We start from the raw sequence: 25,890 nt of genomic DNA on the forward strand, positions 1-25,890 counted from the left end.
ATGTGGGAACAGTCACTGTATTACAATCCTGGATCTTATAAACTGTATATTATAGGAGTCATTTCAAGAGGCCTAGTCACCAGTATTTTTCATCACAGGCTTAATCACAGATCTGTTACTACAAGAAACCAGGCAGGAACCTTTAAAATAGGCAGAACACAAGTAATGCAGCTGGAGACACGAATCAGGTCCTAAGTGAGGCAGCAGTGCTGTCTTCTGAGGCGTCACAAGGCTTCCTCTAGAAAGTGTCGCCCTTGTGGTGAAATGGGTCTTTCTTCCCTTGAAGAGGTCTGGTTAAGTTAAAATGCAGATGAAATATGCACACTAGAGGAGAGGGAAGAGGCTGAAACAGACAGAAAAACAATGGTATATTTAAATTTTTCTTGTCTTCTCTTAAAATAGGAATTTTATTTCGTTGTTTCTTAAGATCTTCCTTCCAGGAGGACCACCTCTTGGGAGCCCTTCCCCTCCATCCAACCCGCCCCTGGGTGAAGATCACAGGCTTCATGCCAGTACAGGAGTGAGGGGGCAGCCGAGGGGGGCCTTCCCTCCCCTCCCCCACAGCTCTGCTCCTCCGGCTCCTCTGGCCCTGGTGACACCAGGATGCTGGACTCTGTAGCTTTGTGGTTGAGAGCGGGAGACTTGTGGGGCCTTCACAGGCACCAGTTCCTGTAAAGAGCTGCTGGTCTCAATGCAGGGGAGCAGTGGGCATGTACACATGGACACACACATGTGCACTGAGCTTGCAGACAAGTACACACCTTTCTAGAGAGGCATCCAAGTGCTGTCCTGGCCTGCGCATTCTCTGCAGCAGGCTGCAACATCCTGTGATGCTGGCATTGGGGCGGGCCCAACATCTTGCATCATAGGCTGGGCCGCACCCCCAGGCTCTGGTTCAGGTGTGATTGGGGTCAGTGGAAGGAGCTCCTAGAAACCTAGGTTTGAGTGAGGGTGGAAATTAACTAGGACTCTCCTGAGTGCTTGGAGAAGGCAATGGCACCCCACCCCATTACTCTTGCCTGGCAAATACAATGGACACAGGAGACTGGTGGGCTGCAGTCCATGGGGTCACTAAGAGTCAGATACGACTGAGTGACTTCCCTTTCACTTTTCACTTGCATGCATTGGAGAAGGAAATGGCAACCCACTCCAGTGTTTTTGCCTGGAGAATCCCAGGGACGGGGGAGCCAGGTGGGCTGCCATCTATGGGGTCACACAGAGTCAGAAACGACTGAAGTGACTTAGCAGCAGCAGCTCCTGAGGGCTAGGCAAACTGGGACAATTAGAATATGTGGACTTTGATTTGGGTTTTTGTTTGTTTGTTTCTTTTCTTTCATCATTGAATTGAGATTGAAAAGGACATTATCAATGTGGAGAATGTTGAACTGTCTTCTCTATGATTGACAGCCAGGACTAATAGGAACCAGAAGCCACAGAAATTTTTCTTAAATTATGTACATTGATTAGATTACATTGTGTCTGAGTCCCAGAGAATCAAGAAGCAGCAACAGAAAGCAACTGGCACACAGAAACACACATATATGAGTGTGTCCTCTCACACTCAAGCAATGCACTTCCTCGGACAGTGAGACCAGCAACCCCTATCCCATCCCCGAACACCTGCCCAAGAAAATTTGAAAAGTAACTTCCTCTTTAAGAACAAAGTCACTCACATGTATTAACTTTAAAAATGCCTTCAAATATACAAAGGGGCGGACGAATACTATTTTATTCCACTCATACGTGGTACCTAGAAGAGTCAAATTCCTAGAGTCAGAAAGTGTGCTGGTAGATGGCAGGAGCAGGAGGCGGATGGGAGTTAGTGCTTAAGTGCTTTCAGGTTAAGAAGGTGAAAAATTTGGGAGAGAGATGATCTTGAGGGTGGCACAGTGAGTGTACTTGGTGCCACTGGACTGTACAGTTAAACATGGTTAAAGTCACGCATTTTATGCTACGTGACTTTTACCACAATAGAAAAAACACCTTACAAAAAGAAACCAAAGTAAAAAATGTCTTTAATCAAAGAGACCCCAAAACAGGGTCACTCAGTAATTTTCGCTCTCCTGAACAGAAGACAGTAAAAATAAATAAATAAAAAAAACACTGAGGCTAACTTCACTGTGAGGCTGGTAGTGGCCATGCCCTTGTCCCTGCAGTGATCAAATGCTGTTTTATCACTGAGGCAAACAGGCCACATCGCTGCCCCTCACAAGCACTGCAGACAGATGTCTTCACGACCATACAGTTCTCTCAGCTCCTGTTTTTTAATTCCCCAGACAGTAGCTGGTATTGAAGGCATTCACCCCTGACTTCCTCTAAGATGCCCTCTAGGCAGTGGGTGTTCAGTGAGCCTGCAAAATCCTGGAGCCAATCTCAGGTGGGGCGTAGCACCAGGTGGGCCCAGGGATCCAGGGTCTCTGCTTCAAGACTCTTGCCCACTGGAAATTATTGACCTCAAGAGAATTTTTTCAACGTAATGGGGATGTAGCCTATATTTCCCCTCCACTGGAGAAACCAGGCCCAATGACTAGCTACCCACCCCCACCCGCAAATGCATATACAACTATGGCACCACCAGGAGACAGACACACTTTGGCAATGAGGCCCCTCCAGAGGCCCAGGGTGTGAACAGCTGCATAGAGGGCTGTGTGCTGTGGAGTCAGCACCTCAGGAGGTGGGAGGGGGCAGTGGGCAGAGGAGGAAGGAGTCCCAGTCTTCTGATGGATCAGAAGAAGGAAAATGGGGAGAGGTGGTCAGGACACAGGAGACGAGAAACCAAGGATGACCAGAAAAGGGGCAAAAAGCAGAAAATGTAGAAATGATGAGAGAGAGACAAAACATATATGGGCACCCAAAGAAACCAGGAAGGAGACAGAGCAGAAGGAGGGAAGGAAACAGAAAGGAGAGTGAGATGAAAGGGGGAGGATGTAAGGAGGGAGAGAGGGAGCGAGGAAGAGGGCACCAGAGGAATCCAAACTCTGTAAAGATACGGAATGGGACCAAACAGAGTCTGGAGCCCTGGAGATATCCTCAGTCCCTACAGAAAGCTGGCGGGCCCAGTACAGCAGCTCAGCCATGTAACCCAGCAGGCTGACGGCTGTCAGGATGGCCACAGCCCGTCGCTGCTCTCAGGACTGCATGCAGACTGTAGGGGAGGTCATCAGTGCAGTCCTCGTCACTGGACCAATGAGCACACCCATCAGACTCCTCACTGAACTGACAGAGCAGCCAGAGGACAAGAGCGCTAATGTGGGAAAGGACAGAGCAGGGTCACCACAGCCTGGAAGGTGGGGAGGGGTGAGTAGATGTCCTCCTGGTCATCCAGCTTCTGCAGCGTGGCCACGGCTGCTGGGATGAAGCAGATGGAGTAACGGCCACTCCAGGGCTGGCTGGTGCAGGGACAGGGAGGTGTTGCTGAGGAAGGCGAAGATCCCACGAAGGTCTCCAGCACCTTGCGCAGGCCTGGGACAGTGTGAACGTAGCTGCAAATCTCCGTGGACACATAGCGGACCCACGTCCAGGCCACATCTGTGATATACAGCAGAGATGCGAGACAGGAAAAGCAGCAGCAGCGACAGCCTGGTCCTGATAAGGGACACAAGGCAGGAATTGGGCGCAGGTGATGGAGTAGACGATGCAGGCTGAGAGGCAGAGGAGGGCGGCGTAGTAGGTGTGGGTGTCGAGGAGGTGGTACCAGAGACAGCAAGCCCGGACCGGAGCTTATGTAACTCAACCATGGAGATGATGAGAGGCAGGGCCAAACAAAAGCACCAGGTGACCACGGGCCAGTTACCTATGGCCCCCGCTTCCCAGTGCCCATGCTGGTCCCCAGAGAGAAGGCCACACTGGTGGAGAACAGGTACAGCAGGTGGAGGAAGTGGCACATGGTGTCCAAGGTCTGGGGATGTCAGCCTGGTGGAATGGTGTTATGATGGTCAGGCAGCTCACAGACACTGGTAAGGTAGTGATCTTCACTGGGGACCACCCAGAGAATGATCCAGCTGCAGAGGTGGATTGAGTTAGATGCCGAGAAGAGGCTCAGGGCCCTGTGAGGACTGAGGCTCAGGATCCATGGAGTGTGAACCAATGACTCAGACACCTGGTAACAGCACAGCTGCTCTACCGTTACTCTCCCCGGCAGCCTTGGCCTTGTCAGGAGACTTGTCCTATCCCAAACCTTATAGCCGTGTCTGGTCTGGCCTCAAACCATGAATATTTTATCTCTCTGAGCTGTGTACCTTTATCTACGGAGACAGAAGTTAGGCTGGTCCTTACCCGCAATCCCATCCCTCCAAGGCTATGAAAATTGAAAAAAGAAGTTTGAAAAAATTCGTTTGGTAACAAATTTTGACCTGAACAAACATGAGACAATTTACGTTCAAAAGTTCAGTTGCAGAAACACTAATGTATCTGATTACAAGGTGCTTTCAGACCCCAGTGGGTGTGACATCATACAGAGTAGATGCACCATGCCACCTATCAGGAGCTGAAAGATTCTGAATTCTGGAGCAGACCCAAAGGTTTCAGAAATGGGATATTGGATGGCACTGCTAACCACATTTTACAGATGTGAAAACTGAAGCTGTGTGGTTAAGTATTTCCCTGAGGTTGCCCCATAGATAGGAGTGGGAAATCCAGATGAAAATGCCAAAGCTGTAGGTTTGAGCACCTTGCTCTACAGTTCAGTAGCTCAGCCAGGCCGTGCGTGGGAGTCCAAAACCAAAGCTCGTGGCTCTGAGACCCAGGACACACCTTCAGGGCCATGGCCTCCTTCCACAGCAACCTGGAGACACACGTGTCCTGGCCTGTCCTCCCAGGAGCCATCACTAGAAGGAGCTGCCATCTGAGGGGACACAGCTCCACCCGGATGAGGGCAGCTTCAGAGCTTAACAGGGAGGAGCCATGGGATGAGAGCAAGGCCCTGGGGATGTGGGGACAAGATGACAAGGAAAATAGGAACCGCTCTGAATCCCCTCCCCCGCATGTTGCCTTCCCATGTGACTCTTCCTCACTGAGGCAGGGAAACTCCAACCAAGCATGACTCCAAGGTGGAGCGTCCTGGAGGAAGCACAGAATAAACTAACACAATGTTTAGCTTTTAAGCTCCAAAACTGTCATCCAGAGGCGAGTCTGGAAATATCTAGAAGTAGTCCTACCTGAGTGAGGATTCTCCTGGCCTGGGAGACTGGTTAGCAGCTTCCAAGCTGGGAAGAAGGGATTGGAAATGAACAAGGATGCTATATCTGATTCTCATGGGAAGTCCTTCAGGGCATCCCGGGAGGGGATGGGGATGGACGGATGACTGGCCACCTTTTAAGGGCAGGAGCTGAAAGAGGAGGCACCTGCTGGGCCCCTAGGAGGAGACAGCCCTGAGAAGGCAACCAGGACTGGAGTGGGGGCTGGGGTGACGGACTGCAGATGACAGGTGGGGGGTGGGGTGCGGAATCCAGGGTCCCTGGGGCCCTGAGGCAGCCCAGTAAGTGTCTTCTGACCCAGAAGGGATACAGGCATGGAGCCAACCTTCCCATGGAGGAGGGGCCTGGACTGGAACTGAGACAGGAGAACAGAGGCCTGAAGGGGCTTCAGGGCTGTGACAGGGACACGTGGCCAGAGTGGCAGGGACCCTGGAGACCATGGAATTGCCCAGGTCACCTGCCCAAGACAGTCCTGCCAGCCAGGGCTGCAGTCCTGCTCACACAGGGGCTCCTCCAGGGTCCAGTGTGGGGGGAGTGAGGCCCCTCCCAGCGCACCCCCTCCTCAGGGACAGCTGCCCTGCTTCCAAGGGACTATTTGCTGAGAGGCCCCCAGGGCGGAAGGGCCAACGCCCTGAGCCCCAGCCAGCTTCCTGCCATCAGGGGATTATTATATCACCTTTGCTGATAATAAACCCTGGGACAAGCCGAGCCTGGAAAGAGAAACACAGAGCAAACCTGAGAACCTCCCTGGACTCACAAAGCTCCTTGAGCCCCAATTGCCAGTGGAGCCCTGGAGCCTGCAGGCCTCCCAGTGGGCACTGCCAGGGTGGGGAGGGGCACTGGCGTGAGGGCTGATGAGGGTATCTGTCCTCAAAGCTTTTCCCAACTTACCTCAACAAAATGACCCTGCAATTTACATCTAAGGCTAAAAACAACTTAAAGTTAAGTTCAGTCGCTCAGTCGTGTCTGACTCTTTGCGACCCCATTAATCGCAGCACGCCAGGCCTCCCTGTCTATCACCAACTCCCGGAGTTCACTCAAACTCATGTCCATCGAGTCAGTGATGCCATCCAGCCATCTCATCCTCGGCCGTCCCCTTCTCCTCCTGTCCCCAATCCTTCCCAGGATCAGAGTCTTTACCAATGAGTCAACTCTTCGCATCAGGTGGCCAAAGTATTGAAGTTTCAGCTTTAGCATCAGTCCTTCCAAAGAAATTCCAGGGCTGATCTCCTTCAGAATGGACTGGTTGGATCTCCTTGCAGTCCAAGGGACTCTCAAGAGTCTTCTCCAACATCACAGTTCAAAAGCATCAATTCTTCGGCGCTCTGCCTTCTTCACAGTCCAACTCTCATATCCATACGTGACTACTGGAAAAACCATAGCCTTGACTAGACGGACCTTAGTCTGCAAAGTAATGTCTCTGCTTTTGAATACGCTATCTAGGTTGGTCATAACTTTCCTTCCAAGGAGTAAGCGTCTTTTAATTTCAAGACTGCAGTCACCATCTGCAGTAATTTTGGAGCCCCCAAAAATAAAGTCTGACACTGTTTTCACTGTTTCCCCATCTATTCCCCGTGAAGTAATGGGACCAGATGCCATGATATTTGTTTTCTAAATGTTGATCTTCAAGCCGACTTTTTCACTTTCCTCTTCCACTTTCCTCAAGAGGCTTTTTAGTTCCTCTTCACTTTCTGCCATAAAGGTGGTGTCATCTGCATATCTGAGGTTATTGACATCTCTCCCAGCAATCTTAATTCCAGTTTGTGCTTCCTCCAGCCCAGCATTTCTCATGATGTACTCTGCATATAAGTTTAATAAGCAGGGTGACAATATACAGCCTTGATGTACTCCTTTTCCTATTTGGAACCAGTCTGTTGTTCCATGTTCAGTTCTAAGTGTTGCTTCCTGACCTGCATATAGGTTTCTCAAGAGGCAGGGCAGGTGGCCTGGTATTCCCATCTCTTTAGATCCATTTAATAGCACAGAAGGAGGACTTGAGGAAGGAGAGGATGAGGTTCCTGCTGTGTGACCCTGGGTAAGGCCTGTGCCCTCTCTGGGCCTCTGTTCCCCCACCTGGAAAGCAGCAGCTTTACCTGAGTCTCCCAGCAGCCCCTCCTCCACTCTCATCTGTGAGCCTGGACATGGTGCCCAGAGAGATCACAGCCTGGATGTGGCTGAGCCCTGCCTGCCCAGCAGGCAGGAGTGTGGACTGGAAGACAGGGAGCCGGGAAGGTCATGGCTGGGACAGAGGAAGGAAGGAGGATGTGCCAGAAGGACAGAGAAGGAGGAGGGAAGATGGACACCAGAGTGACAAGGACAAGACATTTCATAACTGGATGATCCTGTCCGTTTAATCATCAGAGCCTCAGGTTCCCCATCTGTGCAATGGGCTTATAACCTACTATGTGTCGATTAAATGAATAAAAGCACGTGAAGGGCTCCTCAGAGGGTCTCTGACAGGACACTCTCAATCCATGCCCCCTACCTGTTCCCTCCCCCTCTCCCTCACAGAGGATCCCGAAGGCCCTGCCCCACCTGGACATCAGCACATGCAGCTGGATTTGCTGCAGATCAGGGGCTGCAAGCCAGTTTGCACTGCAGGTGGACTCTTGATGTGCTCAGTTTTCCATCACAGTGTTTTCATGAAAAAATGATGTAGAATCACTAGCAGTACTGTTTCTTTCCCTAAGGGCTTGGAAGTGGCAGTGTTTTAATTTCGCATGAAAATTCAGACTCCCAGCTCCTTTGGAAGCCTCAGGAGGTCTGGTGTCTCTGGGCTGTGTGTCCTTGAGGGGTTGGGGGTGGCTGGGGCTGATGTGGCTATGCCCTCTATATTGTTTTCCATTCATATCTTCATGTAGTTTTCTATATTTCCCTTATTCTCCTGTATGATTGACATAAAGCAAGTCTATGATCACCCCACATGTCCTGATTTCTTCTCTTGGGCATGACCAGGCTTCCTGCCTGCTCACAGGAACGTCCTCCCCTCCATCCAGGGAGCTTCTGTGTCCTCAACCTCATGTACAGTCCTCAACACATTTCACATGTTCTGAAATATGTAGACATGTGTGTGCATAAAGGCACATGTTTGTAGGGCATATCTGTATTATTTTTCCGTTTTATACACATGAGAGTGTGTCATGCACAGGGCCTCCTTTTCCACCACCCCCGACAGGTGCAGCTGGCCCTCTCCAGGGGCCCTGGTCCTCTCCATCCCCTTTACTTATTTCCTTCCCTCCCGGCTCCTGTGGGCATTTGGACTGACTCCCCTTCTCTAGATCAGTGGACCCTCCTCTGTGAGTCTCAGACACTGGGGGACACAGGAAATAACAAGGGGACCTGGGATCCATGTGACCAGCATGCTCTAGAGGTCAGCTAGCTTTTCTGGTAATTTATAAAAATATGAGAGACTATATTTTCCAATTTTTTATTTATTTTTATTTCCTAGGGCTGCTGCATAAGATTACCATGAGCTTGGTGGTTTAATACAAGAGAGATTTATTCTCTCACAGTTCTGGAGGTCAGAAGTCTGAAATCAAGGTGCCAGCAGGGCTGTGGTGCCTGTGATGCTCCAAGAGAGTCCATCCTTGCCTCCTTTAGCTTCTGGAGGCCCCTTGTCTTGTAGCCCCCGCTTAACTCCATCTCTGTCTTCATGTGCTCATCTTCTCTCAACTCTGTGTGTGTAAATCTCTGCGTCCTTTCTCTTGTAAAGACACCAGTCACTGGACTCTGGTCCCACCCTCCATCCAGGATGATTTCCTTCCCCAAATCTCTAATTAAGTAGGTTTGCATCACCGTGCTTCTATATAAGGCCACGTTCTGAGGTTCTGAGTAGACATGAGTTTCAGGAGGACCCTCTTCAACCCATTACAGTTCTCTTTCCTATCTCCCTGTCTTTTTTTTCATGATGTCTTTTTCTAATGTGTTTATCATTAGTGTATTTGTTTATCAAAGTGTATTGGTTTGCTGAGTATTTCATATTGGTGTGTATTCACTGGAGTTCCTGGGACTCACAGCAGGTTGATCCTTCATGTACTTTGTCACTAAACTGTGACCCCCCCCTACCCCCACCCTCACCCCCACACCCCCTCCCCTGCCTTTTACAGGCCTCGCTTTTCTGGGAGGGTCCTGACACCTTAGTTGGAAGCTTCACCCAGAATAACTGCATTTGCTTCCACTCAGGACCCTCCAGGCCAAACCCCTGTTGGGTGCTAATTGTGTTAATTTCCAGGTTGGCATTGTTTGACCTCAGAGGTCATGTATATTTGGGCCCATTTCACCGGAAATGAAGACTTAGATTTTGCTTCCTTTGTGGAGACTTAAAAAAAAATCCAAAACTCCTGTCAAGGTGGGTATTAGCCTTGACCTTTCCTCTTGCTGAATGGCGTGGTTTTCCTTGTCTGCTCTAGCTCTGAGGTTGTGAACAATGTGGTCCTGGCTTTAGGGAAGTGTCTCAGTTCCAATTCCTTACTTTCTGCCACCCCAAATCTCATTCCTGACCCAAGTGGGCATATAGACCAGCCTCCAGTTGGCCAGGCTCAGTTCTCTCTTCTCCCTCCTCCCACACACAAGCAGCAGTCACATCCACTCTGCTATTGAAACTTCATGAGATCCTCGAGCAGATCATATAACCCAAAACTGTTCCTCACTTCTTTGCTTTGTTAACCTTTTTTTATGTCCTTTAAGACTTGACTTTTAATCACCTTCTCCAGGAGGTCTTCCTTGATTCCATCAACTCCATCTCCGATTGATTCCAGAGTGACACTTCTGTGAAGTAATCTGAAGTGGGCAGCTCCTGGGTCTCACGTGAGCACAACAGGTAAGGTGGGGAGGAAGGGAGGTGTTGCAAGAGCAGCAGACAGGGCTCCGTGTAGATGGACCTGGATGCCAGAGACACAAGTAGGACCTTAGCTGCAAGTGAGGAGGCCTCACTGACATTCTCTAAGGAGGGGCTGATCCATCAGAGACCTACTCTGGAACTGACACGTTGGCTGTAGGAGGAAAATGGAATGGAGGCTGGCTAAGAAGCTGGGTGGCCAGTTTGGAGGTTGATTCCACAGTCCAGGTATGTGATGATGGGCCTTGAGCAAAGACCCTTCAGGGGTGGAGGGGAGGGGCAGATTTATGAAATATTTGAGAGCAAACATTCAGCTGGTCTTGATGAGGGGAGGGCCCACGACGACTGACACTCGATGCCCCGGGGGCAGCTGTAACCTCACCTCTCCCTTCTGCTCCCTTGACATCTCAGGCTCTGTCCCAGGTGCTCCCAGCACCCTGCCCCTCCCTCTGGGCACCACCCACCGAGTGCTCTGGGAAGGGAGGCTAAGAAAGGGGGAGCCAGCCGGAGCTCAGGAGGAGGCCTGGGCTCCTGCCTCCATGTTTTCATGAAGCCCCTCCAGGTACACGTGCTATTCCTCCACTTGCACCTGAGGCCCGGCTCGTGTGCTTCTAGAGGGAGGAAGTGTATTAAGAAATGGATCTCTGCCCGCAATTCACCAGGAACCATTCTCTGGAGTGATGGTCCCCCTGCTCCTCAGCCTCCCATCCCTCCTTTTCTCCCTCCTCCTCCTCCTCTCCCATTGTCTGAGGGGCTCAGGTCCTCAGGACTCCAGCCTCGATCACCTATTTTCCGTGCACTTTCTAGTCCTTATCCAGTCAGATGGCTTTAAGTGTTCTAGGCACTGGACAGAGAGCAGAGAACGGAATCAATAGATTCTTCCCTCATGAATCCTACTTATCTAGATGGATAATATGCAAACCAATACATAATAGCATGTTATCTGGTAATAAATATAATGACAAGGGGAAAACAGGTGAAGAGGCAGTTATTGGAATGTGGGGAGTAGATAAGACTGCTCCATGGATGTGACATTTAAGCAGATGCTGAATGAAGTAAATAGGCTGAATGATGACAACTCCCTAATTCCTGCCACCAGAGCTGATCTCTGCTGAGTGCTAGAGTCTTATCCAGCTACCTCCTGAGTGCTCTCTCTGAATCATGTACGGTACCTTGTAGGGAACAAGGTATAAGGAAGGTTGAGAAGTGCTTGCAAACGAGACTCTCAACCAGGGCTGGACATTCTTGCAAAGGAGATGTTCAGCTAAGAATCCTCTGTTTGTTCCTGTGGGAAAAGAACATCTCTTGCACACAAGGATGTTTCTCTGATTCCTCAAAAGGAACAGACCCAGGGACAAAACGGATTCTAAGTTGATAAGGAAGTCCCCCAACACAAAGTCTTAGCTGCAGTAAATAAGTTAAGGTAAAGGTTATCTCGCCCTGCGCCTGCGCACTGTATAGTCGCTGAATTATGGTGTTTGGCAACTTGCCCTGTAGATTGTTGTGCAAAAGATATAAAATAAAGCAGCTGTAACAAGCAAGGAGTTAAAGTAAAAAGATTCAAACCACTCTGCAGTGTTGGTGTTTCATTCCATCGCTAGCAGTACCTCACACTCAACATGTCCAGTCCCACCTCTTGAACCTCCCACCCTCAAAACACACTGATCCTTTCTCATTCAGTCAATGGCTGCACCTTCACAGACGCTCTTCACAAAATACTTGTGAATCCATCCTCTCTTCTTCGTCTCTAGAGTCACCACCCGGTCCAGATCCATCCATCCCCTCACTTGCTCTCCTGCCATAGCTTCCTGCTAATGACTCTGTTTGCATTCTTTACTTCAGTGTCTGCTTTGGAGTGAACCTAACTAAGAACACTCTTCAGGCTTCTCTCTGCTCCCTCTGGATGAAATACACATCCCAAAACATCACCTCCAAAGCCCTGCGAGCTCACACCTCTTTCTACCTCTGCTGCCTCTTTGCCTCCCTCCCTCCAGCTCCTGAGAACTTCCCCCAATTCATCTTGGTCATCTCAAGGTCTTTCCACTGACATGTCTACACGTCCCCCAACCCAGAACTGAGACCAGAGCTCCGCCTAGCACATAGCAGTCCTGTGCTCAGTCAATGATGCTCTAAGCCTCAGTTTCATCATCCAGAAAATAGAAATAATTAGCACCTGCTTTTAGACATGATGGGCTCTTGATTAGACCTGCAGAGAACATCTCTGGCAACTTTAGCAGAGAACAACTGTACTAGGGAGCTCCTGTTTAGCTTAGAGAATTATTTGGGTGGGACCAGACTCAGAAACAGGCTCAGACCAGGAAGGCAGGAGCTGGGCAGCCAGGGCACAGCCGAGGGCAGCTGGTCCAGGCACCGTGGCCATTGGAAGCACACACTGGATGCTGCTGCAGGCCCCGCAGAAGGAGATGATCTGACCTATGTCTGTTTGTCACCTGCTCCTTAAGTGTGTGTCTAAGCCCAGGTGTGTCAGTTTAATTATTTACCTGCCCTTTTATGTTTCTTATTGAAGTTCAGGCCCAGTCTCCCCCCAAGACTCAATATAGGGGGGAGTTCACGTTCTCAGTGATTCTCCTTCACAGAGATGTCCATTATACACAACCAGGATGTTGTTAGGAGATTAAATGAGATAACACAAAACCCAGTGATCCTGTAACATTTCCACTAAAGACAGAAAGAACAGAATGTTACCTGGTCAGGAGGTTCAACCTGGATCCTGAGGCTGTAAGGTAATATTCATAAGGCTATATTATAAAGTCATATTCATTCAACAAATACCCGCTTGTGTCAGCCCAGTTCAGTGCTGGGAATATACTCATGGGTGAAAGAGGGAAATGCTCTACCTGGTGCGTCTGTATTGCAGTGTTTCTGTTTGAAGCCTCATAGTTTACTTGAAGCTGAATGTAGAGTTTTGCATTCTATTTTACAATAGGTCATAATAATATACACATAACATATTAGGCCTGTTTCCACAAAAAAATAACAGCTTCCTACAAATGGGCTAGGGACTCTGTCCCTCTATTTGCTTGATGATGCAGAATACTGTTTCCTTACATGCCTATAAGGAGCAACTTCTTGGCACCAAGAACAAAGCTTAAGAGAAGTTTGTGGAGCAGGAAGAGGAGAAAGCAGGGGTGCCAGGGTCCTGCGGTGAGGGGAAGAGATTGAGATGATGGAGGGATCTGGGTCTGTGCCAGCTTCTGCAGGGTCCAGGAACAGAATATTCTGGAATCACTCCTTCCTCCTGAAGCACAGAAAGAAACACAAGCTCCTTCTTCTTAGGGATTAGCATAAGGAGTGGTCCCAGACTAGCAAAGAGAGTGTTACTGGGGGCAGTGGTCTGGGCTGATGGGCAGCTGGCCCCGGCTCAGCAGGGACGTGGACCACTGCGGTCACCAGGTGGCCTGAGGGATGGTGTGCTGCTGGCATCAGTGGTCAGCTGGGAGCCCGAGGGGCAAGTCAGGCTGCAGCTGGGACCATGGGACTGCCTTCCCTTGCCTGTAGTGCTGAGAGGGTGTCATTTGTCCTAAGGTTTGTCAGGGCCAATGCAGGGAGGGAAGGAGGCCCAGAGGGAGCCCAGAGGGAGCCCCACTCTGTGAGCTGCCCAGATGGATGGTTTCTGAGAACTTTGTTGCCTGAGGAAGCTCACTCTTCTTCCAGACAAAGCACTGGAGGGATTTATGGAAACAGATGCTGGTTGGATTAGGGGTGAGGAGATGGGCTTGAACGGAGCTCCTGTTGTCACTGTTCAAGCCCCGGTCAGAAGCAGATTCAGAAAAGAGTAACTGGAGCAAACCCTCACCCTCCCAGCCTAGCTCCAGAAGAGACCTCAGATTATAGCTCACAGGTTCTGCCGGCTGAGAAAGGGGCCCTGAGGACTTGGGCTGCAGCGGGGCTGCTGTGGACACAACAGTTACAAGGTCGTACGTGTTGTGCTCACTGCAGGTCAAGCTCTGCTGTGGATTCATTTGCTCCTCCCAGCAGCCCCTGAACTCTGCACTCAGTGTGCCCATTTTCACAGGCACAGAAAGATCAACTGGCCAAGATCACACAGAGAGGAATTGGCAGAGCTGGGATTTGAACCTAGATACTTGGTTCAAGATCTTAAACTCTCCCTTGTTTTGGCATTGTACCTTAGACCCAAGAGGAATGGAATAGCCATTTCTTCAGCAACCACAGTCTGACTAGGTGACTTATTTCTATTTCATCTTCAGAGATATAGTTATTGTCATCCCCGTTTTATTGATGTTGAACTGAGGCCCCAAAACTACATTATAACTTTCGCTCAAGGTTACACAGTTTCTCCTTGTCAGAGCCTGGAATTCAAGTCTGGCTTCCTGCAAACTCAGCGGGTACTAGAACCTCAGGAAAGGCTGAGCCCCTTCCCTCTTCTCTTGGGCCCAGGAATGATCTCTGGGCTCCTGTCTGTCCTGTCTGTCCTGTCTGTCCTGGTCTAACTGCAGTGCCCCAGGCAGAGGTCCTGCAGCAGTGCCCTCATCTCAGCCAGACCACTTCCTGTTGACAAGCAGCCAGAAAATGCCAGAGAGAGCGTGGAGACTGTAGACACTGCCTCTCCTCAGCTCATCTGCCTCCCTACAGCCACCTTGAGACAGGAGACAAACACACAGACAAGGGCCAGGATTGGCATCCTGCACTGGTTCCCAGGGCAGATAACCAGGTGCCTGATGCCCCAGGAGAGAAGAAATCCTCTTCTCTCCACTCAAAGGTAAATTAGGGAAGACTGTCTCCATGATTATTCCAAGAAGCTGCTCCAGAGCCAGAGAATGGGAACATCCGTGCCCAGGCTCTATTTTGGATGCAACTCAGGCCACAGTCTTGGGGAGTGGGGGCGTCAGCTGGAGTCACGCTGCCTGGAGGAGGCTCTGGCTGGCCAACTGAGGAGGGAGCCTCTGGCCACTGCATCGGGAGACAGAGAGCCCAGGCCAAGCAGGGAGCAAGGAGGGCCTGAGGCTTGGGCACTGTGGGGCTTCTCCATCAACTAAAGGGTTTCTTATGAGATGGTGGGGTTGGATTTCGGAGGAACAAATGAATCCACAGTGCCCAAGGACTAAAGGGCTGAGGGAATCCTGGTCATAGCAGGTGGGCTTGGGGGTCAGAGCTCCCCCTCCCCAGCCCCTGACCCAAGGCACCTCCCTTCCCTCTGCCTTTGGAGACAGGCTTGTATGGGCATCTCTCAGCTCCTCCCCCAGCCTGTCCATCAGAGTTGCAGGGAACATGGAAACTATCTGCCAACCACCCCTCCCTGACCCTGCTTCTCCAGTTGGTATATTTTTCAAACTTAAATTTTATTTTCTTGAAAGGTAATATATTTACATGGCTCAAAATAAAAATATTCTTTTAAAAGCCATGTATTGAGAAACCTCACTTCTACCTGTGGCTCCATCTACTCTCTCTTCAGTTCCTCTTCCTGATTAAGACCAGGCATCTGCTCCACTGAACTCATGGGGGTCCTTTCTGTGTTTCTTGAAGCAAACCAATCATCTACAGATACTTTTATTTTTTTTGTATTTCTCTCCCTATTATACATTTTAAAATACCATACTATGTATTTTACTGTTTTTACTCTGTATATACTGGAGCTATTTCCTTATCATTATTTGAGAGCATCTTCATTTTTTTCCAGCTGTTTAGTATTCCTTCTTCTGTCTACACCATAGTTTATTAACCACCACCCTAAAGATGAGCATATGAATCACTTCCAATCTTTCCAATCTTATTTTCAAATGAGATCTTGAGTGGGAGTTTGATTCAAGCCAGATTGCTCTGGTTAGAGAAAATGAGGGGTGGGCCAACACCCTACTTGCAACCCCACCATCTCACTAGAAACCAAGGTCTCCAGAGGACATAGCTTAAAAACCATAATTTTAGCCTAATTTTCCTATCTTATAAACTGGAAACTGGAGCTCAGATCAGTGACAAGATTCATCCATGCTCATGAGTTATCTTGTGGCAGAACTGAAACCAGAAACCAGATCTCTTGGACTCTGCTCTCCATGCAACTCATGGCTCATCTCCAGGGAGACCAGACCAGGGCTCTGGGGCCACTTGCCTGGAGGCAGGACCGCATGTGACTGTGGACCCAGCTGTGGACCCCGACCTACCTCTTTCTCACTCTGGGTTTCCATTTCCTCTTCTACTATTTGGGATCAGTCCCTTTGTATTCCCAGCAGGAAAGATCAGGGAAAGGCTGCATTGGGAAGGACCAGGGTCTCTGGCACCCCTCCCCCCTCTAGCAGATGAGGAAACTGACTCAGCAGCAGTGAGTGCCCTCCTCAGGGGACGGGGCAGGTTTGTGCAGAACGAGGGTGGATGGGGCAGAATCCCAGCCTGGAGGATGCTGCTGCTACACTTGTCACAAGCAGCATGGGGCCGTGGACAGACAGCCGGCCTGGGGACAGGACACCTGGGTCCTGACTCTGACTCTGCCACACACAGGGTGACTCTGGACAAGTGCTGCCCTCCCTGGGGTCCACCTACTCCTCCTCTATGATGAGAGGGTTGGACTAAGCAAAGGAGCTTTACACTCTCTTTTGAGCTCCACAGTGAGGGGACTGGACCAGCCTTGGAATTGTGACAAATGACACTTAACTCCCAACAGGAGGGATGGAGTAGCCACCCTGATAACCACCAGTCTTGGACAGTGAGCTCCCCAGGTGAGCCCACCCTGGGCAGTTCTTTTACTAATGCATAGAGGCATTTTCATCCTCCTAGGAAGTGAGGTCCCAGGGCTGTGTTGATTCAGGAAATATAAGAATATGATACTCCTGCACAAAAACTTGGGTGTGTCCATGTGTTTATCAATGTAAAATTAGTTAATAGTCAACTTAAGAATGAAGTAGAAGTTTTATTGGAGCCAACCTGATGAGTATAACTGGGGAGACAGTCTGTCAGGAAGCTCTGAGGCCTGTCCTGGAGAAGTAAGAAGGAGGGCAGGATGTATGTGATTTGGGGACACACAGCTTGGTATAGGTTACTGCTCTTCATGAGGACCAGATACCTTGGGTAATGGTTTTACTGCTTTTCTGAATATGGGAAGATGCAAAAAACTGGGCTCATAAAAAAATTCTCCTGAAAATATCTAACTATCTGAGGTCTGGTTCTCACACTTGTCCCAGAGCACAAAGTACTTTATCCTGGTTTTCACCCTGAATTCCTTCAGGGTGGATTGTAGATCAGCGACTGCAGTGGCTAATGGCTTGTTTCTCTTTTTCAAAAGCATATGTTTTGTTTATGTATGTGGCTAGGCTGGGTCCTAGTTGCAGGATGTGGGATCTAGTTGCCCAACCAGGGATCAAACCCGGGGCCCCTGCGTTGGGAGTGCAGAGTCTTAGGCACTGGACCACCAAGGAAGTCCTGGCTTGATTCTTGTAGAACAGGGTGGTTGACAACATTCTTTATTACACAACTCCCTCTGTTTCTGCCTTAATTTCAGCCAAGGTTTAGGAGACATTTTTCACCAATTTGTCCCAGGGTGCTAGGAATGCTCATTCCCAGGTCAGCTGGGGATTTCACTGATAGGCCACTCCCATGCTATTACTCACCCTGTCCTGGCAACAGTAGCTCAAAGATGGCTGGACCACCTGTCTTACAAGTCTCTCAGTTCCAGGAGATGGTTCCCACTTGTTGCTTCTTCTCATATCTAGAATCACACTACTACAATCAGGGATCTTGGAGAACTATTTATTTCATTTCAAGGAGCCTGTGCTTATGTATGCTTAATAGCTAAGTTGTGTCCAACTCTTTGAGACCTCATGGACTGCAACCCTCCAGGCTCCTCTGTCCATGGGGATTCTCCAGGCAAGAATCCTGGAGTGGGTTGCCATGCCCTCCTCCAGGGGATCTTCCCAACCCAGAGATGGAACCCAGGTCTCCCGCATTGCAGGCAGACTCTACCGACTGAGCCTCCAGGGAAGCCCAAGAGCACTGGAGCAGGAGCCTCTCCCTCCTCCAAAGGGTCTTCCCGCCACAGGAATCGAACCAGGGTCTCCTGCACTGCAGGCACATTCAAGTAGCCTAGTTATCTTATTTTTTTCATCATTGACTCAAGAAACAAGAATCTTGTAAGATGGGCAGAATACAAGTAATACATCTAGTGACCACAGTAAGGTAAGTAAGGTAAAGTAAGGTAAGTAAGTAAGCAGTGTTATCTTCTAAGAAGTTCCATGGCTTCAGCAAGAAAAATTGATCTCTATGGTGGAGCATGCCAGGCCTCCCTGTTCATCACTATCTCCCAGAGTTCACTCAGACTCACATCCATCGAGTCCGTGATGCCATCCAGCCATCTCATCCTCGGTTGTCCCCTTCTCCTCCTGCCCCCAATCCCTCCCAGCATCAGAGTTTTTTTTCCAATGAGTCAACTTTTCTCATGAGGTGGCAAAAGTACTGGAGTTTCAGCTTTAGCATCATTCCTTCCAAAGAAATCCCAGGGCTGATCTCCTTCAGAATGGAGTGGTTGGATCTCTGTGCAGTCCAAGGGACTCTCAAGAGTCTTCTCCAACACCACAGTTCAAACGCATCAATTTTCAGCACTCAGCCTTCTTCACCGTCCAACTCTCACATCCATACATGACCACAGGAAAAACCATAGCCTTGACTAGATGGAGGAGGTCAGATTAATGGACAATGCACACTAGCAAGGAAGGAAGAGGCCCCAATGGCCAGAGAAACATTTTATTTGCAAGCTTTTCTTCTCTTACCTTAAAATATGAATTTTATTTCATTCCCTCTTAAGATTTGCCTGCCATAGGATGACCTTCTGGGAGCCCTCCCCCTCCACCCCCCTACCAATGGGTGAAGATCACAGGCTTCATCCCGGGACAGGAGTGAGTGGCAGCAGAGGGGCCCCTTCCCCTCCCCTCCCCCGCAGCTCTGCTTGCCAGCCCTCTGGTCCTGGTGACGCTAGGATGCTGGGCTCTGAAGCTTTGTAATGGACGACAGGAGACTTGTGGGACCTTCACAGCCACCAGTTACTGTGAAGGCCTGCTGACCTCAATACAAGGGAGCACAAGGGCACACACATGTACACACATATGCACTGAGCATGCACACAAGCACACACCTTTATAGCGAGGCATCCAGATGCTGTCATGGCCCCTTTAAAAGCTAGGGGACCGGATACTGGGCACTGCGGTGGGGCCCAACATCTAGGGTCACAGACTGGGCCACACCCCCAGGCTCTAGTCTAGGCCTGGGTGGAGAGTCAGTGGGAGGGGGGCCCAGAGACCTCTGTTTGGGTGAGGGTGGAAATTGACTTGGACTCCTCTGAGCTCTAGGCAAATTTGCAGCAAGTAGAGTATGAGGATTTTGTGGTTTTGCTTGCTTTCTTTTCTTTCATGTTTATATTGAGGCTGAAAAGGTTATTATGAAAGTGGGAGAATAGAAAAAGCCATTCTCTATGATTGTCAGCAGCGCTGATAGGAATAAGAAGCTTCAGAAAATCTTTTTAAATTGTGCACATTTATATAGTTCAAATGATGCCTGAGTCCCAGAGAAGCAGGAAGCAACATCAAAAAGCAACTGACATAGAAAAACACACGTATGTGTCCCCTCACGTTCAAACAATACAGTTCCTTTGACAATGGAAGCAGCAATCCCATCCCCTACAAACCAGCTGCCCAAGAAAATTTGAAACTGTCTCTTGAAGAACAGAGTCACTCAGTACTTTGTGGCCTCCAGACCAGAAGAAAAAAATGGAAAACAAAACACCCAGACAAACTACAGCGTTAAGGTTGGCAGCGTCCATGCTCTTCTCCCTGCAGAGGCAGGATCTGCTGTTTTGATCACTGAGTCAGGGGGACCACATCGCTGCCCCTCACAAACACTGCAGACAGGTGTCTTCAAGAACCTGGGGTTCTTCACCAGCTCTTTTCTTTTTATTCCCCGGAGAGTATTTGCGATGGAAGGCATTTACCCCTGGCTTCCTCTAAGATGCCCTCTAAGCAATGGATGTTCTGTGAGCTTGCAAAAATTCTGGAGCCAATCTCTTGGAGGACTGAGCACCAAGTGGGGCCCAGGAACCCAGAGTATCTCATGCAAGAATCTCGCCCACTAGAAATTATTGACCTTCAGAGATCTTTTTTTAACTCAAAGGGGAGGTGCGCTATACAGTTGCTCCACTGGGAGAAAAAAAGCCCAATCCCTTCCTACCCGTCCACAGCCCATAAACTCTGCCAACCACACCAGTAAGGCACTGCCAGGGGAACAGACACACTTTGTCAATGAGGCCCCTCCGGAGGCTCAGGGTGTGAACAGCTGCACAGAGGGCTGTGCGCTGTGAAGTCAGCACCTTAGGAGGTGAGAGGGGGTGGTGGGCAGAGAACGAAGGAGTCTCAGGTCCTGATGAATCAGAAGAAGGAAGATGCGGGGAGGTGGTCAGGACACAGGAGATGAGAAAGCCAAGCATGAATGGAAGAGGGACGAAAAACAAAAAATATAATAAAGATGAGAGAAGCAAGAGAAAGAGGCAAAACAGGGTGTGGGCAACAAAACAAGAAGGAGCCACAGCAGGAGGAGGGAAGGAAACATAAAGAGAGTGGGATGAATGGGGAAGGATGTGAAGAGGGAGAGAGGGGAGCCAGGAAGAGGACGTCACAGGATGTCTTCACTCAGTGAAGTCACCGGATGGGACTGGCCAGAATCAGGAGCCCTGGAGACATTCTCAGTCCCTCCGGAAACCTGGCCGGCCCAGTACCCCAGGTCGGCCACGTAAACCAGCAGGTTGATGGCTGTCAGGACGGCCACAGCCAGGCACTGGTCCCAGGCGCACATGTCGTAGGAGAGCCCATCAACGCAGCTCTCGTCCATGAACCGCTGGGGCAGTCCGCCAAACTCCTCGCTGAACTGATAGAGCGGCCAGAGGACCAGAGCGCTGATGTAGAGGAGGACGGAGAGCAGGCTGAGCACAAGCTGGAAAATGGAGAAGGGCCTGGGCGGCGTGTATTCCCATTCAGCCAGGCCCAGCAGGAGGACCACAGCTGCCAGGAAGAAGCAGATGGAGTACACGGCCACACACCACTCCAGGGCCGGCTCTTGCAGGTACAGGGAGAAGTTGCAGAGCAAGGCAAAGATGACACCAGCCACGAAGGTCTCCAGCACCTTCAGCAGGGCTCGCATGGTGTGCTCATAGAAGAAGATCTCCTTGAGATTATACCAGGCCCTCATCCCGGTCACTTCTATGACATACAGCACAGACGCGATGCAGGAGAAAGCCATGGCGGCGATGGCCCGGTCCCGGTAAGGACCATCAGGCAGGAACTGGACGTGGGTGATGGAGTAGATGATGGAGGCCGAGAGGCAGATGAGGGCAGCGTAGCAGGCGAAGGTGACGGAGATGTTGTGCCAGAAAAAAGGAAAGTAGGACCGGCGCCTGTATAACTCGACTGTGGAGATGATGAGGGTCATAGTGAAACAGACGCACCAGAAGGACATGGACCAGTTACCTACGGCCCCTCTCCAAATGCCCATGTCGGCCACAAGCGAGAAGGCCACGCAGGTGCAGAAGAGCTGCGGCAGGCGGAGGAGCCAGAACACACGGAGGATGGTGACCCTGCCTGGGTATATCCACCGGGAGGACATGGTGTTCTGATGCTCAGGAAGGTCACAGTCACCAGTACAGCAGTGGTCTTCACTGAGGACCCGCCAGAGAAAGATCCAGTTTCGGAGGCAGATTAAGTCAGATGCCTGGAAAAGGCTCAGGGCCCTGTGAGGGCTGAGGCTCAGGACCTGTGGAGTTGGAACCAATGGCTCAGACACTCGGGTAACAGCACAGTCATCCCAGAACGGTTCTCCCCACCCATCACCCTTGGCCTTGTCAGGAGACTTGTCTCATCCCAAACCTCACAGCTGGGTTGGGTCAGGCCTCAACCATGAACATTTTTTATATCTCTTTGTGTTGCGTGCCATTATTTATAGAGACACAAGGTAGGATGATCCTTATCTGCAACCCCAAACCTTCAAGCCTCTGAAAACTGAACAAGAATTTTTTAAAATTCATTTGGTAGCAAATTTGACCTGAACAGATCTGGGATCATTTATGATCTTCATTTATTTTATGTATTATGAGTGCTCAAAAGTGCAGCTGTAGAAACACTAATGTGTTTGATTACAAGGAGCTTCCAGACCCCAGTGGGATGTTATGTCATATACAATAGACGCACCATGTCACTTGTCTGAAACTGAAAAATTCTGAATTCTGGAGCATATCTGACCCAAGGGTTTCAGAAAAGAGACTGTGGATTATACTGTTAACCCCATTTAATGGATGAGAAAACTAAGGCTCAAGGAATCAAATGCTTTCATTTGATCCATGCATGACTAGGAAGAGGGAACTCAGAAAACACAGCTAAAGCTGTGGGTTTGAGCACTTTGCTCTACAGCCCACATGTCAGCAGGGTCCATGGGTTGGGGGCCAGGACCAAGGCTTGGGGCTCTGGGACCCAGGATCCACCCTCACGGCCCTCGGCCTCCTTCCACAGCATCTGAAGACACACGTGTCCCGGCCTGGCCTCCCTGCAGCATCACCAGCAGGAGCTGCCGTCTGAGGGACACAGCCCCCCCCCTGCCGGAGGAGAGAGGCTCCAGGGGTGAACGGGGAGGAGCCATGGGGTGAGAGCAAGAGCGTGAGGACCAGATGACGTGGGAAGTAGGAAGTGTTCTGAATTCCCCCCCGCCCCCATTTTGCCTTAACATGTGACTCTTCCCCACTGGGGAAAGGAGACCCTCACCCAGCATGACTCTGGGATGGTATCATGAGGAACCACAGAATAAGCTGATATCATGTTTGATTTTTTTAGCTTCAAAGCTGCCATCCAGGTAAGAGGCCAGAAAAATCTAGAAAGTAGTCTTACCTGAGTGAGGATTTTCCTGGCCTGGGAGACTGGTTAGAGGCTTCCAACCTGGGAACCAAGGGACTGGAAATGATCAAGGATGCTGTGTCTGATGCTGATGGGGGCCTTTCAGGGTATCCCGGGGAGGGGGTGAGGATGAATGGATGATTGGCTCCCGTTTAAGGGCAGGAGCTGAAAGAGGAGGCCCCTGCAGGACGCCTGGGAGGAGACAGTCCTGAGAATGCTCCCGGGACTGGGTGGGGCTGGCAGAGAGGAGATAACAGTGGGGCAGGGGAGGCGGGGATTCCAGGGTCCCAGTGGCCCTGAGGCAGCCCAATAGTCTTCTGACCCAGAAGGGATGCAGGCATGGAGCCAACCTTCCCATGGAGGAGGGGCCTGGACTGGAACTGAGACAGGAGAACAGGGGCCTGAAGGGCCTTCAGGGCTGTGACAGGGACACGTGGCCAGAGTGGCAGGGACCCTCAAGACCACAAAATTGCCCAGGTCACCTGCCCAGGGCAGTCCCGCCAGCCATGGCTGCAGTCCTGCTCACACAGGGGCTCCTCCAGGGTCCAGTGTGGGGGGAGTGAGGCCCCTCCCAGCCCGCCCCCTCCTCAAGGACAGCTGCCCTGTTTCCAAGGAACTATTTGCTGAGAGGGCCCCAGGGCGGAAGGGCCAGCACCCTGAGCCCCAGCCGGCCTCCTGCCATCAGGGCCCTTGTCACCTTTGCTGTAATAAATCCTGGGACAGGCTGAGGCTGAAAGAGAAACACAGAGCCAACCTGAGAACCTCCCTGGGCTCACAAATCTCCTTGAGCCCCAACTGGCAGTGGAGCCCTAGAGCCTGCGGGCCTCCCAGTGGGCACTGCCAGGGTGGGGAGGGGCACTGCTATGAGGGAGGAAGGGAGTGTCATGCTCCCTGTACCCTGGTTGATCCCAGTTTAATGACTTGAACTCACCCTGAAATTCCACTGAAGACTAAGAGACAACTTGAATGCTTTGAATCCATTGAATGCATCAGAGAGAGCATATGGAGAAGAGGAGGCCTGGGGGTTCCAACAACGTGACCCTGGGTCAGGCCTGTGCCCTCTCTGGGCCTCAGTTCCCCCACCTGGAAAGCAGGAAGTGGAAGTTTGTCTGAGTCTCCCAGAAGCCCCTCCTCCTCTCTGTGAGTCTGGACATGGTGCCCCCATCACAGCACAGCCTGGATGTGGCTGAGCCCTGCCTGCCCAGCAGCCAGGCATGTGGACTGGAAGACGGTGAGCCGGGAAGGTTGTGGCCGGGACAGAGGAAGGAAGGAGGAGGTGCCAGAAGGGCAAGAAGGGTGAGATGAGATGGACACTCAGAGTGACAAGGAGTAGAGCCTTCATAGCTGGATGATCATGGCAAGCTACTCAGTAGAACCTCAGCTTCCCCTTCTGTTCAATGTCTCTATACCTACTCTGGGTCAATTAAATGAATAAAAGCACATGATGGGTTCATCAGAGGGCCTGTCACATGGAACCCTCAATCCGTGCCAGCTACCTCCCCGCCCCCCTCACAGAGGACCCAGAAGGCCCCGCCCCACCTGGACATCAGCACGTGCAGCTTGATCTGCTGCAGATCAGGGGCTGCAGGCCAGTGTGCCCTGCAGGGGGACTCTCGATGTGCTCAGTTTTCCATCACAGTGTCATCATGAAAAAATGATGTAGAATCACTAGCATTACTGTTTCTTCCCTGAGTGTTTAGTGGCTGCACATGGGTTTAATTTCACATGAAAATTCGGATTACAGCTCCTTTTCAAGCCTCAGGAGATACATTGTCACCTGGTTTGGTTCCCTTGGCAGTGGGGTTGCTGGAGATAAGCAGCTGCTAGCCTCTTGTTTTCCATCCTCATCTCTGTTTAGTATTCTCTATATTTCTCTCATTCTCATGGATAATTGACATAAAGCAGGACTATGATCATCTCTCCTGTGACTGGTTTCCCGTCTGCAGCATGGCCAGACGTCCTGCCTACTCACAGGAGAGTCCACCCCTCCATGCAGGGAGCATCCATGTCCTCAACCTCAGCCTTCGATGCATTTCAAATGCTGTAGAATCACGTGTAGACATGTGTGTACACACATGCATACATGTTTGTACATACAAGCATACATGTTTGTAGGGAGTATCTGTACCCCTTTTCCTGTTTTGTAAACATGAGACCACGTCTTCCCAGAGCATCTTGCTTTTCCATCACCCCAGACAGGTGCAGCTGGTCCTCTCCAGGGATCCTAGTGCTCTCCATCCCCTTATTTCCTTCCCTCCTGGCTCCTTAGGCATCAGTGGACCATCCCCTGTGAGTCTCAGACACTGGGGGACAGAGGACGCGACAATGGATCCTGGGGTCCATGTGACCGCCATGCTCTAGGGCAGGAGGTCAGCAAGTTTTTCTGAGAATTTTTTAAAAAAATATGACAAAGAATATATTTTTCATATCTGGAAATTAAATCTGGTTTCCTAGATCTGCAACAAATTCTCACAAGCCTGGTGGCTTAAAACAGCAGAAATGTGTTCTCACACAGTTCTGTAGATCACCGTTTTGAAACAAGATGTCAGCAGGGAAGTACTTTCTCTGATGCCCCAGGGGAGGGTCCCACTTTGCCTCTTTAGCTTCTGGAGGCCCTTTAGCTTGTCCCATGTTACTGAACTCTGGCTTGTCTGGTCATCCCTCAAGAAGCCAAATACCGAGAGAGGAGTGTTGGGCTTTGTCTGGGACGAGGTGCCGCTCCTCCACTGTGAACACAATCATCACTCATGTCTGTGCAGCAGCCCATGTTGGACGGTGGTTTGAAAAAAATACTAATGAACATTTCCACCTTTTTTTGTGGATCAACTTGGAGGATTTGGTTTTTTCCAGTTTAGTAGGTCTGAGGTGAGAAAAAGATTGTATGAAGAGTCAGCCACTGACTCTTCTCCTGCACTGAAACCTCTTGCAGGGAATCTTCTCAGTGGAAATGCACCCGTTGGGTGCCCCCAGC

General features: G+C 50.4%; 1 protein-coding gene across 1 annotated transcript; it reads right to left on the reverse strand.

The window, feature by feature from the left end:
- Window positions 18,706-23,057, reverse strand: LOC102174020 (myeloid-associated differentiation marker-like). Its single transcript, XM_018066599.1, has 2 exons — window positions 22,914-23,057; window positions 18,706-21,789 (listed from the first exon to the last, which is right to left on the reverse strand). The coding sequence occupies exon 2, from the start codon at window positions 21,640-21,642 to the stop codon at window positions 20,656-20,658; it is 987 nt and encodes a 328-aa protein (XP_017922088.1). The 5' UTR covers window positions 21,643-21,789; window positions 22,914-23,057; the 3' UTR covers window positions 18,706-20,655.

The sequence above is a fragment of the Capra hircus genome, chromosome 21, assembly GCF_001704415.2.
Source record: "Capra hircus breed San Clemente chromosome 21, ASM170441v1, whole genome shotgun sequence".
Taxonomy (NCBI): Eukaryota; Metazoa; Chordata; class Mammalia; order Artiodactyla; family Bovidae; genus Capra; species Capra hircus.